At 40.9% G+C, this 22,055-nt stretch overlaps 1 protein-coding gene across 2 annotated transcripts in view; it reads left to right on the top strand.

The window, feature by feature from the left end:
- The window catches only part of NLK (nemo like kinase), a 65,979-nt gene that overhangs the window by 37,361 nt on the left and 6,563 nt on the right, over positions 1-22,055 (top strand). For both annotated transcript variants that reach the window (XM_035889274.1, XM_009633995.2), the window contains exons 3-7: positions 212-267; positions 10,176-10,282; positions 12,117-12,202; positions 13,106-13,315; positions 17,823-17,924. In XM_035889274.1, coding sequence (XP_035745167.1) covers positions 212-267; positions 10,176-10,282; positions 12,117-12,202; positions 13,106-13,315; positions 17,823-17,924 — 561 coding nt within the window. The remainder of the gene's footprint in view (positions 1-211; positions 268-10,175; positions 10,283-12,116; positions 12,203-13,105; positions 13,316-17,822; positions 17,925-22,055) is intronic.

The raw sequence follows: 22,055 nt of genomic DNA on the forward strand, positions 1-22,055 counted from the left end.
AAAAAAAAAAAAAAAGAGACCCTGAGCGTACAGAATATCTGACTTGGTGGGCTATTAAATTCACGTATCTGCTGAGATGGAATATTGGTCTGTCTGTGCGGGAAAGAATAAAGCTGAGCTCGAGAAGAAAGGTGCAGTCTGACTGCCTTTTTGAAAGGGATTGGGGCTGGTTTGACTGGCATAGGTCTTGATCTTGTGTGGTGTTTCCTAGGTACTCTCTGCCCTCGACATACTCCAGCCTCCACACATTGACTATTTTGAAGAAATGTATCCTAAATATAAAATAGAACATCTTAATTGAGGTAGGTGTAATTTTCATTAGCTCAGAAACTGCAAGCAGTTGGTGGTATCTGTGAAATAGAACTACAACAACCTTGAGCCTGTAACTGAACGTTTTTATTTAAAGAAGTGAATCTATACTATCAAGAGCTCTTAGTTATTGTTAACATTGGAGGTGAAACGGTGCAGGATTGAACGTGAAGCTTTGAATATGTAAGAGCCAGTAAATGCGGGGCATTGTGGTATTTGCCAACAGATACTGCTGCTACTGGGGGGGATTCCCCCAAAGTATTTTTTTGAAAACTATATCCAGTCATTAACTTCCTCTCGGTTATTAGTACCTTAAAGTACTGTCTGGTGTTTTCAGAGAGTGCTGCTGTCACGTGCTTTGAAACCGTGCCTTCAGCGATGTTTCAGCAGGCTGCCTGGGTTGTGGCTTTCCTTGTGCAGCCTCTGTCTTGATCAAGCAAACAGATTTCACACAAACACATGTGCTGTTTAATGTGTCACTGATGCAAGGTACATGCTGTCTGTGCGTAACTATTATAAAATTGAACTTTAGTACATAACTTGACATGAGAATGTCATGTTTTGTTTTGTGTTTTTTCTTTTTCAGACTTTGTTTGGGTTATCTTCTATTTTGGGGGTTGGGAATTCCCGCGTTCTTAAATACTGAAAATGAAGTCGTTGACCTGAGTAGTCTCTCACTGACTGAGGTTGGAAGAGACGTTCTGTGACTCAAAGCAGGTCGTTCTAGTACTGAATCTAGTTCTTAAATCGCTAGAAGTTACTCTAGTGCAATGAGTTAAGTAGAGATTTTTATGGTACAGAAAGTGTCTAGAAATATTCTGAGATGTAGAACAAAAAATTATTTTAAATAGGGGTAATTCTGTTCTCTGCAGAGACTTTACTAGCTACAGACCAGGAGCCATAATAAAGATTGTCTGCCTAGATTAATGCCGCTGTCTGTTCTCTTCTTTATGCTATTTTAAAAATTTAACGTGCTAAGATCCTCTTTTTGAGAAGTTTTTAGCTAATAAAAGTTGAACTTGATAATTAGCACTGAATGAGATTATTTGCTTATATGTTATTTTTTATGTGTGTAGGAAGAAAGCTCTTCACCAGAATCCTGCCCATAACAGTTTTCAGATTATTTGCAGAGTTTTATGAACTGTTCAGGTATTTTAACAACATGCTATTAGTAACAAAATATCCTTTGTAGACGTCAGTAAAAGTGATATTTTAGAGAGCAGATAATCAAATATCCCAACACATTGACATTTCCATTAGCAAATAAGCATTTCAGTACAGGGATCTGCCGTACCGCTGAAGTCAGCTAATAGACTTCAGTGTTTTCTATGGAAAACCCCAAAAGCAAACACTGAAAATTAAACTCAGTGCTGACTTGTTGAAAGCAAACACTTGAATCATTGCATATTCAGTTATGTGTCATCTCATTACACCGCTTCTCCTTTTACAGCTTTGGTTCCATTGCCTTTCAAGTGTATAAGTTGCTACCGAATTGTGCAAACAAAAACTTCCTCCCAACACCAAAATTGTTACCAAAAATCTCTTTGTAAATCAGGCGGGGCGTAGTGAGACACCTGTTATAAGCTTAAGTAAGCTGCCAGTCAATTTTCATCTAAAAATGTATGCATATACATTCAGGAACATATAGAAAGTTCTGATTGAGGATTTGGGTTTATTTTCTGAAATGATATGGTTTTCATACAATCGTAACTGGGACCTGAGAGCTTTTTCTGTTACCTGGATGCATAGCAGTGGTTAGGTTTAAAAAGAAATTCCCTGTCCCGCAGATGTCCACGTCCTGTGTTCTGCTTATCCTACACGTAGCTTTACTGCGTTGGTGCCAGCCTTCAGTGGAGCTGCCGGGGGTTTGAGTGCACCAGCTTACTCGCATGGTTAGATGTTGGAAGGTTATTTTTTAATTACTGATAGATTTTAGCTGCTTTTTTGTATGACCCACTTTACAAGACAATTAATGGGTGGAAAATTGTCATTCTTTATTTTTAGATAAACTGAACTTTGTGAAATATGGTTTGATCTATTTATAATACCTTGAATTGATTGGTGAAGAAAGTGGGTGTATTTTAAACTCGGTGATTTTAACCCAAGTGCAGCATGAAACTGTTTGTTTGGTTGAAAATATTGCTATACTATACTAGGGCTTTTAGATAAAGCTCTTAAATTTTGCTTTGATATTTCTCTCATGTGAACAGCATATGAGTAGTCTTCAAAAACTGGAGTTTGGTTATTTGCAGTAGTTCAGTGCCCTCATTTTATAACAAGTCATATGAGTTATAAATCAGATCTAGGTTAAGGATTATTCCTTCCATGTAATTGTACAATCAAGAAAATTTAAATGGGATAAGCTTATTTTTATGAGCTTAGCTATTGCCAGGTTTTGTGCATAAAACCCGAAATGTTCGTTTCCTTCATGGTTAACTGATTTTAAGTCACGCTGACCAGTATTTTATAGGGCTGTCTTTTTTTTTTTTTTTTTTTTAATTTTTTTTATTTTAATTTCTTGAGTCTAATATTGGTAATGGAAGACCATTTGCTTTGTAGTCTTCTTTCTGCTTTCTGTTGAAATAATTGCAGTAAGTGCACTTATGACCCTTAAATTCATTAGAAGAATGAACAGGTAGGCGTTTCAATTCATCTGCACGTTTTTAATTGCATGTGCTTCTGCTTACTGTAGTATAGGAAGAACTTATTTGAGAAGTTTCTTCATTTTAAGAAGATCAGGTAACTATATTCCATATTTGGTGGATGTAGTTGTAAAAGCTTCTTTTGTTGATCCACTGGTGTAGTTCCTAAAAATACTATAGTGCTGTTCCATTTTCACAGTAAGGCGTATTGATCAGTGATGTAAGTGTAAAGGGATTAAGTTGGTACTGCTTGATTTCCTTTGTTCCTTCTAACGAGTTGTAGTGTCCTTTTTGGAGAAAGAAAAAAAAATAGTGAAAGAATGACTAAAATGATACGAATGAGGTGTTGCAAATGAGCTGGTAGAGCTAGTTTCAATTATTCAGTGTCTCACAGGTACTAGCAAGAATTGCAAAGTATATTTCATGAAGAGAACTCATTATAAAACTGACTTAAAATTTTGATGATAAATGAAAAGATTTCTTAGGAAACTGGTGATGAATAAAGGAATTTCCATCTAGTGAGATTTTTGTTTTAGAATGCAAATTCTTTGCAAACTCTTAGATTGAGATATAATTTGAATGTGTAATGAGGTTTTAGATTGAAAATCTCTGTGAGCATTTAATGTCTTATACAGGTATTGATATTTTTGCCTGTATCACCTAGTGCAGAAATGAATAGATAATGGGGCATTCTGGGTGTCTGTCTTGAGAAAATAAATGAAAAAGAGGTTGTTAGTGAATTTTAGGTTTTATATGTTCATCATTAAGTTCATCATTAAGCTGAAGTTCAAGGCTTATCCCTGCCATCATCAACTTACCTTGGTGGAACCAAAGCATAGTCCCTGGTCCACAGGCTCGGATGATGTTTGGGTTCTGCTGTATGCCCGTGTTCCCAGGTGCACTGACTTGGCTTTAAAGCCTATCAGTTATAAAGGTAAATGGCGACTCACAGATTTTGCTAGAGCATCTAAAAAGCATTTCATGACAATTAACATATCTGTTAATTCTTGATTGAACTGATTGGGCGTTGTTAGGTTTACAGTTGGACTTGATCTTAAAGGTCTTTTCAAACCTAAATGATTCTGTGATTCTAAGACTTACAGCTCTCTTTTTTCGAATTACGAAATCTTCTGCGGATTGATTGTAATACCAAATTCTGCAGCTGGAGGTGCTCTGACCTTCTCTTTTAAGAGCTATCCGAAGTGTCTATAGTAACTTCTTGAAAACTTTTTCCATAAAGTGAATATTAGAAGCAGCTGAAAAGACATCACTTTTGTCAGTCTTGTTATATTGACTTGGAAAGATTTTTATACCAGTAAAAACAAAGGTGTGCAGCAGTTCCTTCCCATTGAACTTCCTAAGAGGTGGAAGGACTGTTCTCTGACAGATTACGGAGTAAATGCCTCATATATGTAGGGTGGAGGAGGGTAGACAGGGACAAGACAAAGTTTGGTTCCTCCAGCCAGTGGAAGGGACAATGCCAACACTGTTGGGGTTCCATGTGGTGTACGCTCCGGCTTCCTGTCCATTCACCGTGTCCTTAGAAAGGGTTTCCTTGTTTAAGTACCCTTCTGAAATGTCATCGCAGCAAGTTCCTCTGGGCCAACATACAAATTGGACAGGGACCTCCAGGATTAAGAGGATCAGTGTACTCCCTAGAAGGCTATGCGTTGCCGATTTGCAGCTGGTAGCGCAACAGTTTGTGGTGTTGGGTGAGGCGGAATTGCGACTTGGATCCTCCCAAGATATTCCTGAGAACACAGTAGCTTGAGGTACTTTACTTTCTGCAGGTAATGAAAGCACGGTGGTGTTGCTGTCAAACCAGTAAACTGTACAAGAGAGAGTCCTAGATGCCTGCCCGCCCAAATGGCTCTGTTCTCTCTGTAACAGGAGGCTCTTTGGCCTTGGGTTAACATTTTGCTTTATTCAGCAGTAAAGTTGTAATACCTTTATTCCAGTATTTGCAAAATCTAGTCGGAAAATATTGCCTGCAACTGAAAATGTTTTCCCTAGTATGCATTGATATGAAATTATTTCTGTCAAGAAGATTGTGTACACACAGGAAAATACCAGGGAGGTGTTAAGGTTGAATATCATGCATTGTTAGCAGCGATCTTTCGCGGAGAATCTGCTGGCAGTTTGTGCCTGGCTGTCAATGATTCAGGAAAAATAGATTGAGATTTTCCCCTATGTCTTTTTAGTTTTAAAACTTACTTAGGTACTCAATAAATGAGCTTAATTCCTAATTGAAGGATTATGACTTGACTTTTGAACAACCTGAAATGACACTCTGAGAGAATGTGAACTTTGGCTGGGAACTCTTCACACTGTGTTTTGACAGTTGGGGTTGCATTTTTTTAAAAATCTGTTTTAAAAACTACTTACAGAATAAATTATCAGTAGTAGTTAGTAATTTATCCACAGATCTACTACTGATTAATCCACATTCCCCCTTGCCCTGTTTTGCATTTTTCTACTCATGGAAGTATTTGATGGTTTTACTGCATCTGTCCATAAGCACCGTAAAATACCGGAACAGTGATTGCAAGAAGTGCTTTGTCGCACAGACGCACCTCCATTTGAATGTGAGACCAAACCATTAAATAACCAAGTCAAGTTTTGAAACTAATGCTGAAGTAGTGGAGTTTATTTTTGTGTTCTGCAGACGGCGTCCTGCCACACGTCTGGGGAATGGCTCACCGTTCCGTCTCAGACACGTGTTCTTTACTGCCACCAGAGAACCCCTGTGTCTTACTCCTGCTAACCACAGCGTACAGCCAAGAAAACTTGTCACAACAAGGCTGTGCACAACCTCGCAGGTGTGACATGCCAGATAGATTTGCCTTTCCCAAAACAGAGCTGCCACAGCACTCCACTTTGGTTTACAGATACATAGATACAATTATTTAGGTACGAAAATTAGTGGGTTTATTGTACACAACACAAAATATGGTGCTGCTAAGCTGCGGGTGATTAGGACCAATGCCACGAACCTGGAGCTGGGTGGTGCCGTGGTGCCCCTGTGCAAGGCTGGGAACTCGGCTCCTGATGAGTTCTGAAACTGAGCAGGAGTGGAGAGGTGGGAGCTGCCGCTTGGCCAAAGCGCTTCTCCCATCGTATGCCAGCTCGATTAGGATGAAAGGCTGAATTCTCTCTATATTAGGAACCATTCACGAGCTTCGAAGCCCTTACCTTACACAGAAGTAAGATTCAGATGGAGTTTCAGTATTTTCTTCCTGATATGAAAAACTGTCATCTTTATTTTTTTTTCCCCTGATTCTAAAACCGCGTCCTTCAAAAGCTTCTGCTCTTGCTTGTCTGTGGTCTTTGACGTGTGCTATAGCTTGCCATTTCTACATTGCATAACTGAAGATGACTTGATGGCAAATATATCAGTAATTTTACCTATAACGGAAAAGTCAGCAAATTTTAAACATAAAAAAAAATTTAGACAGGCATTAGATTAATTAAATTTTTTTGAATAATTGTTGCACTGTTTTTACATGGACCAGGTCTTTTTTTTTTTTTTTTCATTTTTTTTGTACTGCTATAAAATGAAGATGGTCTAGAAATATTTCTACTAGGAAGCTATAAAGTCTGCAGGGAGTTAGAAGAGAACAGAGGTGGCATCATGCAGTTAGTTTGATGTGATCCTAATGTAAAACTAAAGTACACTAAATAGGAGAAAATCTCTTATTCCCATTTTATAGAAAATTCTGAAATATCCAAGAAAGAGTTTTGTTTTATTTTTTAAAAAGCATGTTTCTTACAGGATCATGCAGATATACACCTCCACTTCACTGCTAGCATCCAGCCAATCCACCTACCCCAGAACTTGTTCAGAGAATGCTGGCCTCTTCCCAGAAAAACAGGCTGTAGACTTGAGTTTTGAGGTATGCAGGGACCTAATGCAGGAGGATCCAAGTCGTTATGGGTACCACATCAGAATGTACTTTCATTCCTTTTTAAAACTTGCCCGTCGCTTTGTAAAGTTTACCAACTCAGCAGGTCTCCCAGTCAGCAGAGCAAGTGAAGTTCTTTTGTGCTGTGCATTTGCCTTGATAATTATTCTGAAGCAAATTGGTACATTCGTAGTTCTAATTTCATACAGCTACTTAACTAATTATTGCTGTCAGTAGCAATTTTTATCTGGGAGTAATGTTCAGCTTAGCTGCATATTACAGCTCCAGTGACCACCTCGTAGCCAGCGTATTTTATGGTTCGACTTAAAAAGGAAGGCTGCAGGTACCTGTTTGAGTGGCCGATGGAAATCCCATCGGGTTTTTGTAGTTTGTTTTTGCTAAACATTTATAGTACTGGCTGGAGTAAAGTCATTGACCCACTTGGGTACCAGCTGGTTAAGAAGCTGCCACGTTTGTCAAAGGCAGGAACATCAAGCAAGTGCTGCTTTCGCTCTTGTTTAGAGGCCCTCATTAAATTATCTAGAGACAATAATCAGATAGCGGCTGTTCACATTAATGGCACCTCTGAGCCCCTGTCAAGAGAGCTTTATTTAATGCGCAACAGACCTGGAGTGGTGCAGGTGCCATTTCAGGCCCTCATTTAATTTAAGCTGCTTTAGTTGGCATGGCAACTAGTTGAGACATCTGGGAGACATTATGCTTGGGATTGAGATTTAGGAGGATTTGTGGCGTAGCAAAACAAAAATCTTATCATAATAAAGTGCAGAGTAATGCTTTTGGATTTTTTTTTAATATTTTACATTAAAAATTAAATGTAAAGATTTGTTGCAGCCATAAGGTAAACCCCAAAATTTAAAAGGCCAGTATAAAATATTTAAGAGGGCCTTTGCAAAAGGAGAAGAAAAATTAGAGGACTAGAAATTATGGTGCTGCAGGGTTGGTTTTTTTCTTCATGAATTCTTTATGAATGCAATTTTAAATTGTTTTTTGTTTTTGTTTAAAAAGTTGGCAATAATTCATTTATAAAATGAATTTTTGTGTGGTGTGCTGATGGCAGATGAACAATTTGGCTGATAGGGATTTGGCTGGATGGGGTTTGCAGAGCAACAGATGGAAGGAGAACATTGATTAGGTAGGGACGAAAGAAAATGTAAGTTTTCTCTAGATTGTTATACGTGCAGCTTTACCTGGGCCAGTTAATTGGTGATAAAGTGTGAACAAGTGGAAGTTTCTGCAGGAGCTGACTTGCTTACTGTGCTACTGAGAGATAAATATCTTAACTGAAGTCAGGGTTCGCTATTACATTTCAGACTGGATACGTAGCAGAGCTGGTTATAAAGAGCATTGAACCAGCTGATAGGCTCCTCCAGGATGATGGTGAAATTCAAACCCAAACCCAAGCAAACCCTCAACGTTGACCTAGTTAGCTTTGCTTTCAGAGAAAAGGTCAGGACGGCACACTCGTAAAAATACCACCACGAGGTCGACGAGTTCGTGAAGTCACTGGAGCTTGTGCGCGGCAGATACGGAGGACGAGTAGAACCGAAGCGTGTAACTTCCTCGTGCACAGCAAAGCCCTGTTTCTTCCTGCAGAGCGGAAGGCAAAGCCGAACACGCTCCCGCGTTCAGGTAGAACCCAGTCGGAGGAGGGCGACCGAGCTATTGCCAATTCTTATAGCTGATCAGTTTGTATTTTTGGAAGGCTGAGAGCTGACTACTGCTTTACCTTGAACTGTGAATGAACCTGGTACGCCGAGGGAGATACTAGATTGGGGCCCAGGAGATGCAGCTTTATTTCTAATTCTCTCCTTGATCTTTTGCACGACCTTGGCAGTGTGCACCACCTCTCTGCCGCATTTTTGTCTGTTTTGAATGTTGCAGGGCTTGGTGTGACTTGTAATGCCTAATTCAGGGGTCTCAGTGAGACATTTGATACCTTGCTGTAAAGCAGAAGTTCAGTTAACATATGGCTATGGTATTTTACCTTCTTCAGCCACAAATGTAATAATACCAGAGATCTCCATTTCAAATACAACACCTAAAGGTAGCTTTGAAAGCAGTAATGTTTCTTAATTATCAAGCTTATTTGTTGCAAAAGTTGAAAATTCTCAGTATTGCAAGTTCGGTCCTTCTTGAAAATTGAGATGCTGTGGTTTTGCTTTAAACTCTGTTCTGAACCACAGCTCCAAAACCAAAACTTAATTTACCAGTGGTGTTAGTGAGTGAAGCGGAGGACAGCAGAGGCAGCTCCCCTGCGGCTCCCTCGGCTCTTCATTGCTGGCTGCGGTGAAAGGGTCTGCGGCTGAGCGCCCGGGACCGCTCGTAGGCAGCGTAGGTCTGCAGGATCCCGAGGGCTTATCGTAATGATTCTTGCATGTGTTTCATTGCTCTTAACCCATTCAGGAAGTTGCCACTGTGCTACTGAATTTGTGGGTTAAGATACACTGCTTGGGTCTTCCATAATTCTCCATTTTTGGAACTATGTTTTTAGTATTTGTAGTGCTTCCTGAATAAACACAACACCCTGCCTACTTAATCCCCACCTTACCTTAGCCACCGCACATACAACTCTTCGTGTAAATTAATAGTGAGCATGGCCATTGCTGTGTTCTTCCTGTCTGTGAGTACGTGAAAGAGCGGGTTCTGTTTGGGGTTTTAGTTTTTCCTCCAGATAGAAGTTTGGGGTTTTTTTTCTTTTTCTTCTGCTGCTATAACTCAAAAGCGGGTTTATGACTGGGGTCTGTATGCGTGTGCGTATGGTGCTTGAGAAGGTAAAATAGCGGGTACTGGGTGGATTTAGGGAAGCCTATGTATTTTTAAAAGTCTGCATTACTGATCGCGGAGCAACCTAAAGGTGGTTTTGATAACTGACTTTCACAGGCTCGCGCTTGCCAGTTTGTCTGGTTAAACCATGTTGATGTCCGTCTGCTATGAAGATGCTACTTCAGTTGTTTGTAATTTGTGGCTTACCGATCGTAAGGAAAAATTTAAAGGTTTCATGATGCCATTAAACTATGTTAAAGTTTTATTTTGTTTTCTGAGTTGTAATTTGACTTTGGGATAATTTTGTAACAATCACCTTAATGCAAACGCTACTTTATTGAGTAATCTGTTTTCTTTCACGACCCATTTTTTACTTTCATTCTCGTAAGAGTCTGGAGACTTGACCTCTGAAGAAACTTTATTCTGTTTTACTCGATAGTTCCGACCTGTAAGAGCTCAAATTCCTAGGAGTTAGAGTAAATGTGTCAAGTGATTATGTGCTGGAATTTCTGCTTTTGCCTTAACTAATAAATTGAAGATATGTTGTCACTGAATTGATGCAGAGTGACCTCCATAAGATTATCGTCTCTCCTCAGCCACTCAGCTCGGATCATGTCAAAGTTTTTCTTTACCAGATTTTAAGAGGTAATTTTTCTTCTTTTAAATGTCATGAAAATTACATAGTAGTGGTATCTTTTTTTTCTGTTTCTTAATGTTTATTCTCAAGACATCCTCATCTTGAATAAGTTTCCCATGGAAACTTGTTCTTTTTATTTCGTATCATGAATGAAGAGCAAGCATTAATTATTCTAGTTACAAGAATGTGGCAGCCCTGCTGCCTCCCATCGCAGTCATGGCTAAAGATGGCCAGACTTAGGCTTCAGCTCCAAAGGCTTTCCCCATGGCCTGCGAGCGTGGGTGTGTTTGAACAGTCCTCCAACGCTTTTTGAATCAGAAAGGACGCTAAGACTGAGCCAAATTGATAAATATATGTAACCATCCCCACTTCAGGTATTCTGAAGAACAGTCTAGTTTAAATTGCTGTGGAACAGTCCACTGAAGTTTGATTTCTAGCTAAAACAATTTACCATAGTACTAATTTTAAACTTGGTTAATTTTTGTTTAGTCCATTTGGAAACTTGTATCCAAGAAATGAGATTATTGCGCTTGTCTTTTGAACGTCTGATCAGTGTTAGTCCAGTTGCTTTTCCCCTGGCTTTATTTGGGTATTTTCACTGGAATAAGCTGAAAGTAAACAGTTGATTTTATCCGGTAGTAAATAAATAGTAGATCGTATTCAGAAAGAGCAGAGTAAAGAAATCTAAATTATACCCAGAATTAGTAGGTATCTGTTCTGCTAGAGAAAATATTTCTGCTCCTAAAGAACAAAAGGCATTTGTGCCTCTGTGATTCCTGCGTTTGATGACTGGGGGAACACTCAAAAAATTTCTAATTTCTATGCAAATGGCAGCACAAACTGTCAATTGAAGTTTGTGCAAGAGCTACTTGAATTCTCATTCCATTTGCCCAAGCGTTTGACCCAAGAGTTTGGTGTTCCCCTGTTTAATGCCATTATTTATTTTTGCTCTGTCTGACCCTACCTGAATTATGGCCATCTTTCCACTCCCCATGCTGTATCTGCCCCATAGTTCATGCACATAAACAACGTCATGTTGGTGTACTTTCTCCCCCTGTGCTTTTTAGTGAGGTGCGTTCTGCATTACTTCCATTTTCGTAAAAAGATCAGAATTACAGCTTCAGGGACAGCAAAAGCACCCAGGAAGCACAGGTTATCTTTCCTTCCTGACCACCTGAATGTTAGAGACATCCCCAGTGGCTGTGGTCAGGTGTCCTAAGTTCATTAGCTCCAGCTCTGAATTTTTGCACTAACAAAGTTGAGAAAAGGGCCCAGGCTTTTCTGTGATTTGGGCCTGGTTTACATTATCTGCTGCTGGCTGATGAGGTTTTAGTTTGAAAAAAGTGGGTTTTTAAAAAAAAAAAACCAAAAAATGCAAATTAGCTTGGGTTTAATCTGAGTTTATTTTTGAAGTGCAGCTGTTACCTAGGAAATTGTTAAGTCAAATTTTAGTGCTGCAGAAGTTAAAATTGTTACTGGGAAACAGAGCAGTAAGAGGTCCATGCCAGTATTGCAGTGCTGTGATTAGCAGAGGATCCACGTCACAAGCAGGGAGATGACCTTGGGGGGGGCGGGGCGGGGTTTATGGTTGGTTGGTTTGGTTTTAAAAAAGACTCCTTAAGCTGCTTGCTCTGTCTGGTTTGTGTATTCCAAAAGTTTTATCCTTTCATTGAGTGACTGAATATGTGCTCGAGCATGGAAGTTAGAATTGTGTAAAAAAAATGAGCCAGAGGCAAAGTCTTTGCTGATCAAGTTACAAGACCTTCCAGGAAAATGTTGTCAGCCTTAAACTTCTTTTAAATGGAAAAAAGGTATTTATTTTAATTTCGTTTAATATTTCAGGTCTGAAATATCTACATTCTGCTGGCATTTTACATCGAGACATTAAACCAGGGAACCTACTTGTGAACAGCAACTGTGTTCTTAAGGTGCTACTTAAATTTATTGAAAATGTGCATATGTGTATGCTGTTCATTATAAAGCAGTTGTTATTTTTTCAAACAAAAACATTTAATATGAACACTTTTCCTGAAAGTAATTTTAAAAGAAAAAAAATCTCACAGACCCTTTAAAAATTGTAAGTGAAACAAACACCTTCCTTTCCCCTTTCCTCCCTGCCTCTCCCCAAATCTTGATTCTTTTGTTTGACTGTGCCCTCAGCAGCTGAGAAAGGCAGGCGGCTTCTTCGGGTATTGCCCGGTCAGTGCTCAGGGCGCTAGCCCGAGGGAAGGCCATGCAGAATGCCCAGGACTCTTCCATTAACTTCTTAGGCAGATGAAACTTTGGAGGGCGTAGGCGTACTGTATAGCTATGCCAAATGTAAAAAAAAAAAAAAAAAAAAAAATCTGTTTTGTTCACACCGATTCGCTAAGCATTCTGATGGTGAAAGTTTTGGGCTGTTTTCTTAACCCTTCTGGTTCAAGACATTTTTAAAAATTCTCACAGCCAAAGCGGATAGAAGGCTGGATCTTTCTGTAACATTTTGAGGCATGGCATGAACAACACGAAATATTCTGTACCCAGAGGTTGGCAGAATGTATTCCTTTTCTAGTGAAAGTTTTTCTAATCTTTTAGATTATAAATGTTGTAATGCCAACTAGAAATGTACTGTGATTTCAAATAAAACTGTAGAAAGTGTAAATGGATGTGGAATAAAGTAGCATAATTTTTTCCTATTCCCCTTTCCCTTTGCTTATGCAGTTACAGCAGATTATCTGATTTACTTAAATGCTGGTTTGGAATTTCCTGCTTCGTTTACCAGAAGGTTACCTATTTGAAATGCATTAAGTGTTTTGGTTATTTTAATTTTTTTGTTTACCTTCTCAATTTAGATTTGTGATTTTGGATTGGCCAGGGTGGAAGAATTAGATGAATCTCGTCACATGACTCAGGAAGTTGTCACTCAGTATTATCGAGCTCCAGAAATCCTGATGGGCAGCCGTCACTACAGCAATGCTATTGACATCTGGTCTGTAGGCTGTATCTTTGCAGAATTACTTGGGCGAAGAATATTGTTTCAGGCACAGAGTCCCATACAGCAGGTATAATTAAATTTCCCTTTCAACATTTTTCTACTGCATAATTTCATGGAATCAGTTACACATGATGCATTTTGCACCTCAGACTTGCTTTTGTTTCACTTGGTTTACACACAGGCAAAAAACCCAGGCTCCTTGGAAACACTGAAATGATCGCTTCCAGACAGTATTAAAAGTAGCGATTATTAACGTTCGCTTTTGAAATGTGTATTTTTTTGTAATCCCCTGTAATCTGCTGCAGTACCAAAGCCTGCTGTAGCATTTATTTAAGGTGAAATAACTGGGATCAAGCTTTTTGTAACAGCTAATACGAGAAAGTAGTAAGTTTTCTGTCAAGGTATAACAGTATTGGCACTTGAACCATTTAAACTGCCAGTTAGTAGTATTGCTCAGACTGCTTCATTTTAGTCATGGCCAAGTGTATAAGAAGGTATGGAGTATTGTTTTTATGTTGTATAGCTGCAGCTAGCTATAAAACCATGAGATGCACCGGAATACTTCACCGCCATCCCTACAGTAAGCAAGCTAATGCAATATACATATATCTCTAATAATCTCAAAGTGCTGTTTTTACAGAAGATAGAAAATAATGTCTGCAGCAAGACATTAGAGATAGGAGCATTTATACTTGTATCTAAGAGAAGGAACAAGATGTGCTGATATCAAAATGTCTATCTTCAACATTGCTGGTATTCGTCTACAGATTAGAAACTGCATAGCATTGAAATGGAGAGATTATGTATATTGATTGACAAGAAGTAAAAGCACATTCCAAACTGGTGTTGGAGGTGACATTCCAAACTCTGTACTTTCCTTGTTCGTTTATGCACATAGCATTTTCAGGGGGTTGAGAGACATTCACCTTAGCACGCTGGTTTTGACATTCATCTGTTTAAAATGTTGTTGCGTGTATATTTTTTTCAATGCTGTGTCCTGTCTAGTGGCACCTATCACGTCACCGCGGTGGGGCTCCCAAGGAGGGACTGGCCAGTCATTCTGGACAGCTCTGACACCTTGTATGATCGCAGACAGTAGACCTCCTCCCAAAATACACCTTTCTCGTGAAGAGGCTGCAGAGGAGAACAGCAGTAATGTCATCAGAACTGCTGGTTAAATTGACAGCTGTGTTGTTGCAGTCTCAAAAATATTTAATATCTCCCAGTTTTCTGATCTTTGATCTTTCGCTAGGCTGAAGCTAAACATACGTGTGATTTAATAGCCTTGGCTATCCTTGAAATTTAAAGTGGAAAGACATTCATCGGATAACTAGAATAGCATCATGGAGTGGGGTTTTTTTGGGTGGTGTTCACTTTATTGGATTGAAAAGTTGTATAAAGTTACCTAAGAGTTCCCAGATCTTTTATAATCCCTGTGCAGTAGAGTGGTTTAATCACCATATGTATTTCAATTATGTTCTGAGAAACTCAGTGCTATTCAAAGGTGGAGAGAGCCTGTAGAAGTGCCTCGGGCTCGTCAGTGTGACGGTCGTCCCTCAGGCCTGTGCCGTGCCCAGGAATGGCTGTCCCATACACCCAGTGGCGTTAACCAGGACGGCAAAACCTCCCTGGCGTCACGGTAGCCATCATCAGGCTGAAGCTTTCCTGGTAGAAAAACCAGGGAAGAGATCATTTTAAAACTGACTGTACTGGAATTTCTAACTCAAATATGGGCTGAAGAAAGTGAATAAAGCTGTAAGTTTTACACCAGACTGGAACTGGTGCTTTTGGTATTTTAAGCTTTGGACAGCATGATGTTGAAAGTGATGGATAGATCTAAGGTGCTGACTCACGCTACAGCAGCTAACTTTTGATAAGGATTTTGGGGGATTTCTTACAAAAGTAAGAAATTTCTTACAGAAGTAATAAATGAGGTAATCTATACTGAGACTTAATCATAAACACTGTCAAATGTAGTATTTCCTAACACCTATTTTTGCTTTTTACTGATACTATTTAGAATAGTTAGCATTTTTGTGTGATACAGTCTTTCTTTTTTTTGTTTAAAAATGCATTTTTAAAGGTGCAAATACAAGTTATTTTTAGCTATCTGTCCAGAAACATTTAATACACCTAATTTTATATTTCAGTGCATCTGTGGTGCAGGAAGGGCGATCTCTGACTTTTCGGCTACCCATGGGAGCAAACGCCTTTCTCTGCTTGCCTTAAAGATCAGCCTGCACGCTGTTCCGTAAAAGGCAGGAGGTTGAGCGCTAAGTTTTAACCACCTTCCTTAGCTTAGCCACTTCCTCTAGTCTGATTTTGCTGATTATTAGTTAATCCTCCTTAAAGATAACCGGTCACAAGCCTGAGAGAGCAAGCGGAGCCCTTTTGGAAGGATCAGTGTCGGGGAGAGCGGGGCCTCGGGGGGGGGCTGCCGGCCCAGCGCAGCCGTCCCCCATCGAGCCATCAGAGCGTACCAGCAGGAGGGATCTGTAGGGCAAGGCCCGCGGTGCTGAGGACTGCACACCCCCATTTTCCGCATCCAGGGGGGAGACGCGCTTTGGAGCGGTTTGCACGGGCTGGGTGCCCGCTGGCCGGCGAGGTGTCCTCATGACACATGCCCCCCAGTTAGTCTTACCTGCAGGGAGCCCGGTGCCTGTGCTCCAGGATGCTCAGCGCAAAGCGGGGCGCAGGCAGTGGCAGCGGCTGGGAGGTTCGCTCTGCGGGCGCTCTTCTGACCTGAACCCACAGCGTGATCAGGCGGACTCATCGCCTCTTCCCCGAAGGCTTGAAATCCATGCAGCTGAGGTCAGCTGAATTCAGAATTACTGTTTTGTCATAGGTTTTTTTCTATTTTTACACTCAAATTTCAAAATACATTTTGTAATCCTTCAGAAAACGATGGTTTATGACTGATGACATGCATCCAGATAAATGAAATCAGACCTCTTTAACAAAATCCTGAGTGTACTGGAAATACGGGCTAGGACAAGAGAATTCCTATCTTGAGAGATGTTAAACATGAACTTTCAGGAGATGATTATGAAAATGGTTTTCAGTGGTTTTTTTCTTGTAACCATTAGAATAAAGTGTGTGTATTTATATCCATTTCTATATATAGATAGATAGATCTAAACATACATTAACATATCACTGCTGTGTGCTTCAGGAGTAGTTGGCTGAAAAATACAGGTGCTTATGCAGTCTACGTCCCCCGCTGCACTGGTATAATTTACTACATTACTTTTTCTATTTTGTAAATAACTGATCTTTGTTATACCAGCTCCACGTGTCTCTTTCTCAATTACATATTTTGCACTCCTAAAAACCTCAAGGCTTAGGAGTTTGTTTTTTTTTTCCCCTGTCTAGTTTTCCATCTCCTTACAAACGTAGGCACTCTGCTGTCACTCCTCTCTGAAGTTACGCTGGCCCTGGCCAGAGGGTGCCAAGGCGAACGGGAGGAGCCGCGTTCTGGCCTTGCGTGTACCTCGCGGCACTGGCCAGACCAGTGGCTGCTGGAGAGGAGGCACCAGCTGGAGCCACGCGGCGTGGCGTGCAAGCAGCAGTGGCGCTTCCCAGTGCCGCACCGCAGTCGGCGGGGGTTTGCGCGCACCCGAGGCCGTGTAACGACCGCCATGTGCTGATTCTCAGAGGGGAGCTGCGCAGTCGCTCGTTAGCGCGGGTGGATGGTGGTCACGAGGGAACGCTTGGAACCGGGGTGCTCATCTCACCGCTGGCAAGACTTTTTTTTTTTCCCCCCCTCAACTTATACAGGGTTTTTTTCCTTTGTTTTTATTCACTGAAGGAGTACGTGCACACACTTTTGTAGCAATATGGTGAAAGCTTGCCTGGTGATTTTCAAAACAGAAAAGGTGAATGAAATGCCATTTCATTTCAAGTTGAGGCCAGTTTTAAACACAGCATCACCTTTGCTCTTTTTTAGGTAGCTTTTGTTTTCCTTATAACCAGCACTACTCCCTGGGCTTCCTCTGGTGCTGGACAGATTTTTTTTTTTTTTTTTTTAAAAATTATCTTTCTCATATATTAGAAATTTTTATATAGTATATTTCTAGTAATTGCAAGGGGTTTTTTTTCCCATTTTGTATAGTTTTATTCCTATTGATGAGAAAATATTTTGTGTATAGCAGTAGTTGACCTTGTTTGGGAGGTAATTTTGTGTGGTATATTGGTACGCAATGCTGGCGTTCAATTGAGAATATTTGGGTTCTAGAATGAGTAACGCACCATTAACAGTACTTAACAATTTTCTTAATGATGTAAAATTGACTTTTAAATTGCAATAAAATATTTTGCTAAACCTGTAAACAAAAAAAACCTCCCGAACCTGAAAATCAGCTTCTGGTAGGGCTTTTTCAGTGAAACTACAAATGTTTGTATTTGCTATCTACTAAATGTGTATGTTAATATTTGTCATTTAGTCTCTGGAAAATAGTGGTTTTGAACTGATTCATACCTTAAATGTAATTTACATTAGCTTAAGAATCTGCTGTCGTACTGAAATATATTAATATATGTCTAAGATCTCAAATTTGTATGTTCTATACCCGCAGTTGGATTTGATCACAGACCTGTTGGGAACGCCGTCGCTGGAAGCAATGAGGACGGCTTGTGAAGGCGCCAAGGCACATATACTCAGGGGTCCTCATAAACAGGTATAGCTGGGGACTTACACGTGGCCAAGGCGATCCTTAGTCAGCCCCCGTAAGTTAGGATTTCCTCTGTGCCGGACACCACTGCTGCATCATCGCAGGGTTTCACAGCTTGATTTAATTCCCGTGGCGTGGTTGTTTGTGAATACTTGGTTTGGATATTTAATCTCAGAGCTGGCTCTGCCTGTAGACTGGGTTAAGTTTCCCAAAGGTGGTTGTGGTGGTGCAGTGGGTTAATGGTGTAGTTATTCAAACTGCTGTTGAGACGGGGTGGTTTTTTGCTAGCAAAGTGCTTCCCTGGCTTCTGTCTTGTAGGTATTGTTTGACTTGATGATACAGGTGGAAGTCTCCTTTTTCTGAAGCGACAGTGTTTTGATAGCTATTTTGAATGAAGATGTTCAATTTAAGTGATAATAGTGGCAAGAGACAGAAATTAAAATTGAGAGTATAGTTCAGAAGGCCCCGGAGGGACTCCTGTACTGGTGAGATCAAGAGTTAGAAGTGGAAATCGCCCCTTGCCCAGCTCCATAAACAGAACAGTCCAGCCGCCCCTCACACATCTGTGCAGTGACCTGGGCTGTTCCTGAAAGGTTTAACAAGACTGAAAACTGAGATCCATAGAGCAGTAATACAGCAGTATGTCCCTCCAATATGGTCATTTTTATGATTGTTAGATAGTAAATTAACAAAGTTACTAACCAGTACATGTTAATACAGCAGACCTTTCCAGTAGCTAAGTTTGCATCTTTATTTTCTGCATGTTGAAGTAATTTCTCAAATGCCTACTCACCACAATAGTAGTTACCATAGAAATGAGCACTGAATATATATTCTGCTATATTATTAACATGTGGGAGTTCTGCCTCCTTGGCACTTTTGATTCACTACATCAGGTTGTCTCTATTCCAGTTTGTGGCAGGGTTTTTTTTTTTCTTTTAAGATTAATAATAGTAGGATTTCCTTAAGACTTTCTCTACCAGTTTTAAAACAGATCGAGTCTGTTTCTTTTGCTGTCACATGCTAGAAGAGCTGTAACTTTTAAGCACGTGGTCCTGCACTTACAAGGTTTGAGAGGTTTAAAAAAAAATAGTTTTATAGTAAAAGCTGGGAGAAACACATCCGCTATACTTTAGATATAAAAATATGTAACAGTGTGCAAATACATCCAGATACTTTATAGAATGCATTGGGTTTGAATGCTGATAATTTGCTAATCGCTTGGCATTTCCAAAGTGCAGCAGTTGCGCTTATGGTAGCAGTAAGCAAGAACTCTGGAATTTATTTCTTAGCCTTGCTCAGTTTGCTAAACCAGGATGTTTTATCAAGAATTGAAATGGGTACGAGAATGCCGTCTGATTTTCTAATCCCAGTTCTTGTGCACGCCTCAAACTGTGTGTCCTTGACCCACTGCGTGCTGGGGACACTAAAAAGCAAGTGAGGTGAAATGGTATAACCTGTTTCCAATACAGATCTAACGCTCTGTAGCCACTAAGTCATAGGAAATGAACTATCAGCAGCGCGTCCCATGTCTGTTGAGGAAAACAACGTCCATCTTTCACGGAGTAGCACAGAAGTTGAACAGTCTCTGGAGCTGGCGTGCTCATTTGCAACTTGGAAGCAGGGTTACGGTGCATGTAGCTGATTTCTTTAATGATATTGCTGGTTTTAACTTCAAGCTCACTTCATGTTTGAATGCAAATTCATGACTTTCATCGTTCAAAATGGAGATTTTGCGGGTTATAAATAGCTGCATGTTACCAGTTTCTTAATTAGATTAATAGGGAGAGAAAACCAAGTTAGAAACTGGTGATTACTTTGTCACACAAACTATTTTTAATCGATGTAGGTGAGCATGGTAGGAGTTAAGGGGTAAAGCATTTTGCTGCTTTATGTAAAAATAGATTAATGCATGAGGTTTCTGATTTAAAAACACCCAACGCCCCGCTGTGTTGGCATAATGAAAATTTACCCACTACGTAGACGTCTTTGTCAGGTTTGTATCTAAAAAATTTACTTCAAACTGCATTTAAGTGAATTGGTAAACCTGCTTAACTGGCAGCCCTGGGAAGAGCATCTCCCCCCACCCGCAGCGTTCCATGAGAAGCGCTTTGGACTTCGCTGGCCGTCATGTGCTGGCCCACTTCTAACAGTGAAGGGTGTTGGAGTTCATTCCCTCCCTGTTGTGGTCCTGGCACTCTCAGTTCCAGAAGAGAGCGATCCTGTCTGTTGATTCCGCGGTGATGGAAATCTTACAGCAATTCAGTTTTTACCAATTTCTTCCACCCGTGCTGGTACGCGTCAGGACTGTTTCTGATCTCTAGCTGTGGGCTAGAGACTGCAGCTGTGGCTGCAGTTTGCCAAGAAAGTGCTGTCCCCAAAAGCTGTGTATGACGAGATGCTCTTGGAGTGGCAGACAGGGGGCATAGGCATAGCAAAGAAAAGTGCATCCTTCATTTGCGATGGATGCAACAGCTTCCATACGTAAGGAATGTAATCGGATCTTTCTGCCCTGGTGTGGGGGTGAAACCTGCTTAACCACAGTGCTTGGGTGACAGGGCTTTTCTGAGTAGATGGTACGTAGGAATTAGAAAAATCATATGAAGCTACCAAATGTTAGAGCTGCCTGTCCTATAGACAGACGAAGGCAGAGAAGTGCTTTGGTTCAGGGTTAACGTGGGGCGGTGCCACTGTGGAGGTGTAACTTCTATGTATACTGAAAATGTACAGCAGCTAAATAACCCCTCCTCATTCGCTTTGCTAAACAGGTCGCAGCAACTGATGCCTGCCAACTCTTAGCGGCGCGTTCCAGTTAAAAGCCTGGGTGGAGTTAATGCAGTCCTGGGAATCCTGTGGGTCCCTGCAAAGTCTGTCAGTGCGCAGCGGCCCTGGCCCGCTGGCTAGCGTTCCGCTGGTCGGTTCTGCCTTGGGCAGGACGGTTCAGCCCCCTCTGTCAGCCGGCATCTCGCTCGTGATCGGTCGCACAGGCGTGACGCGCTCTGTGCAATTCTTCTGCCTTAATGGCTCTTCCCAACACCTGCGTTCTCTCGCTGATAGGAACGCTCTTCGAATTTTCATGGGAAGAACAGAGGTACCTGGGTGTGGCTGCGCGTGTATGCCATGGTTTATTTACTTTAAAAATAAAAAAGAAATTGTGGTATTGGACTGGGATGTAACATAGCAGGAATTTTCTCTGCAGCAGTGCCTGGCCTAATATCTATGGGACTATTTTTTCCTTTGGTTGGGGAGGTTGGTTTCTTTTTTCAGTAGGTTTGTGGTTTTGCTTTCTTCTAAGTGTGAAAATTGAGACTTCCTTTCCCGTATCTGACTTTGGTTTTTTTTTATCCCCCCTTCACTTTAGAGGAGTAACTGTTCACTGGCTTTGCAGCACGTCATTTGCTTTGAAAACTAACGGTAGTGGTGTAGTGTACTCTGCTGCCGTTCTCTAAGCCAAATAGGAATAGGAATAATGTAAAATGAGCAGGGAAATATTTTACTTGATTTTGGAAACTGATATTGTTGTGGCTTTAAACAAAAAAATCTTGGAGGCTCGTTCAGAGGATCTAGGCTACAGCTAATGCTTTCAAAGGAATGGCAAACAACAGTAACATTATTGTGGATTAATTTTTTTCATTTTGGGCAACTTCAGGCAGTGCTTCTTCCCACGTGTTAGGAATGCGGGGACAGGGGTTGTCTTCACGTTGTGCTACTTTAGTGTTAACTTTTAATTCCAGGGCCCAAGGAGACTTCCAGGCCAGAGAGTGTGTGCAGTTAAAAGTTGTCAAACGGCAACTTATGTTCAGTAAAATCGTGTTAAAATATCACCCGCCTGTTGAACCGTCAGGGCCCGCCGGCGTTGCTGAGGCTGGAGGAGCGGCTGTCGCTACGCCCGCAGCTCTGTAATCCCCGCGCTCCGCAGCGCGTGTCGCTGGGGGATTTGTGCTTCCCGCCGGAGCCGGAGCTGTAGGGAAGGTCATGTGCTCGTGTTCCCGGACATCCCATAGAGACTGGGTGTCCCCAGTCTTTAAAATCTGTCTTGACTAGGGGTTTTTGTACCACAAGGCTTTTTCCACTCTGGGCTAAAGCTGGAGCCTTTCAGAACGGGCAGTGTCGTGCTTGTGAGTGCGAGCAGAACGG

Source organism: Egretta garzetta, unplaced genomic scaffold (assembly GCF_000687185.1).
Source record: "Egretta garzetta isolate BGI_Z169 unplaced genomic scaffold, ASM68718v1 scaffold120, whole genome shotgun sequence".
In the NCBI taxonomy this organism is placed as follows: domain Eukaryota; kingdom Metazoa; phylum Chordata; class Aves; order Pelecaniformes; family Ardeidae; genus Egretta; species Egretta garzetta.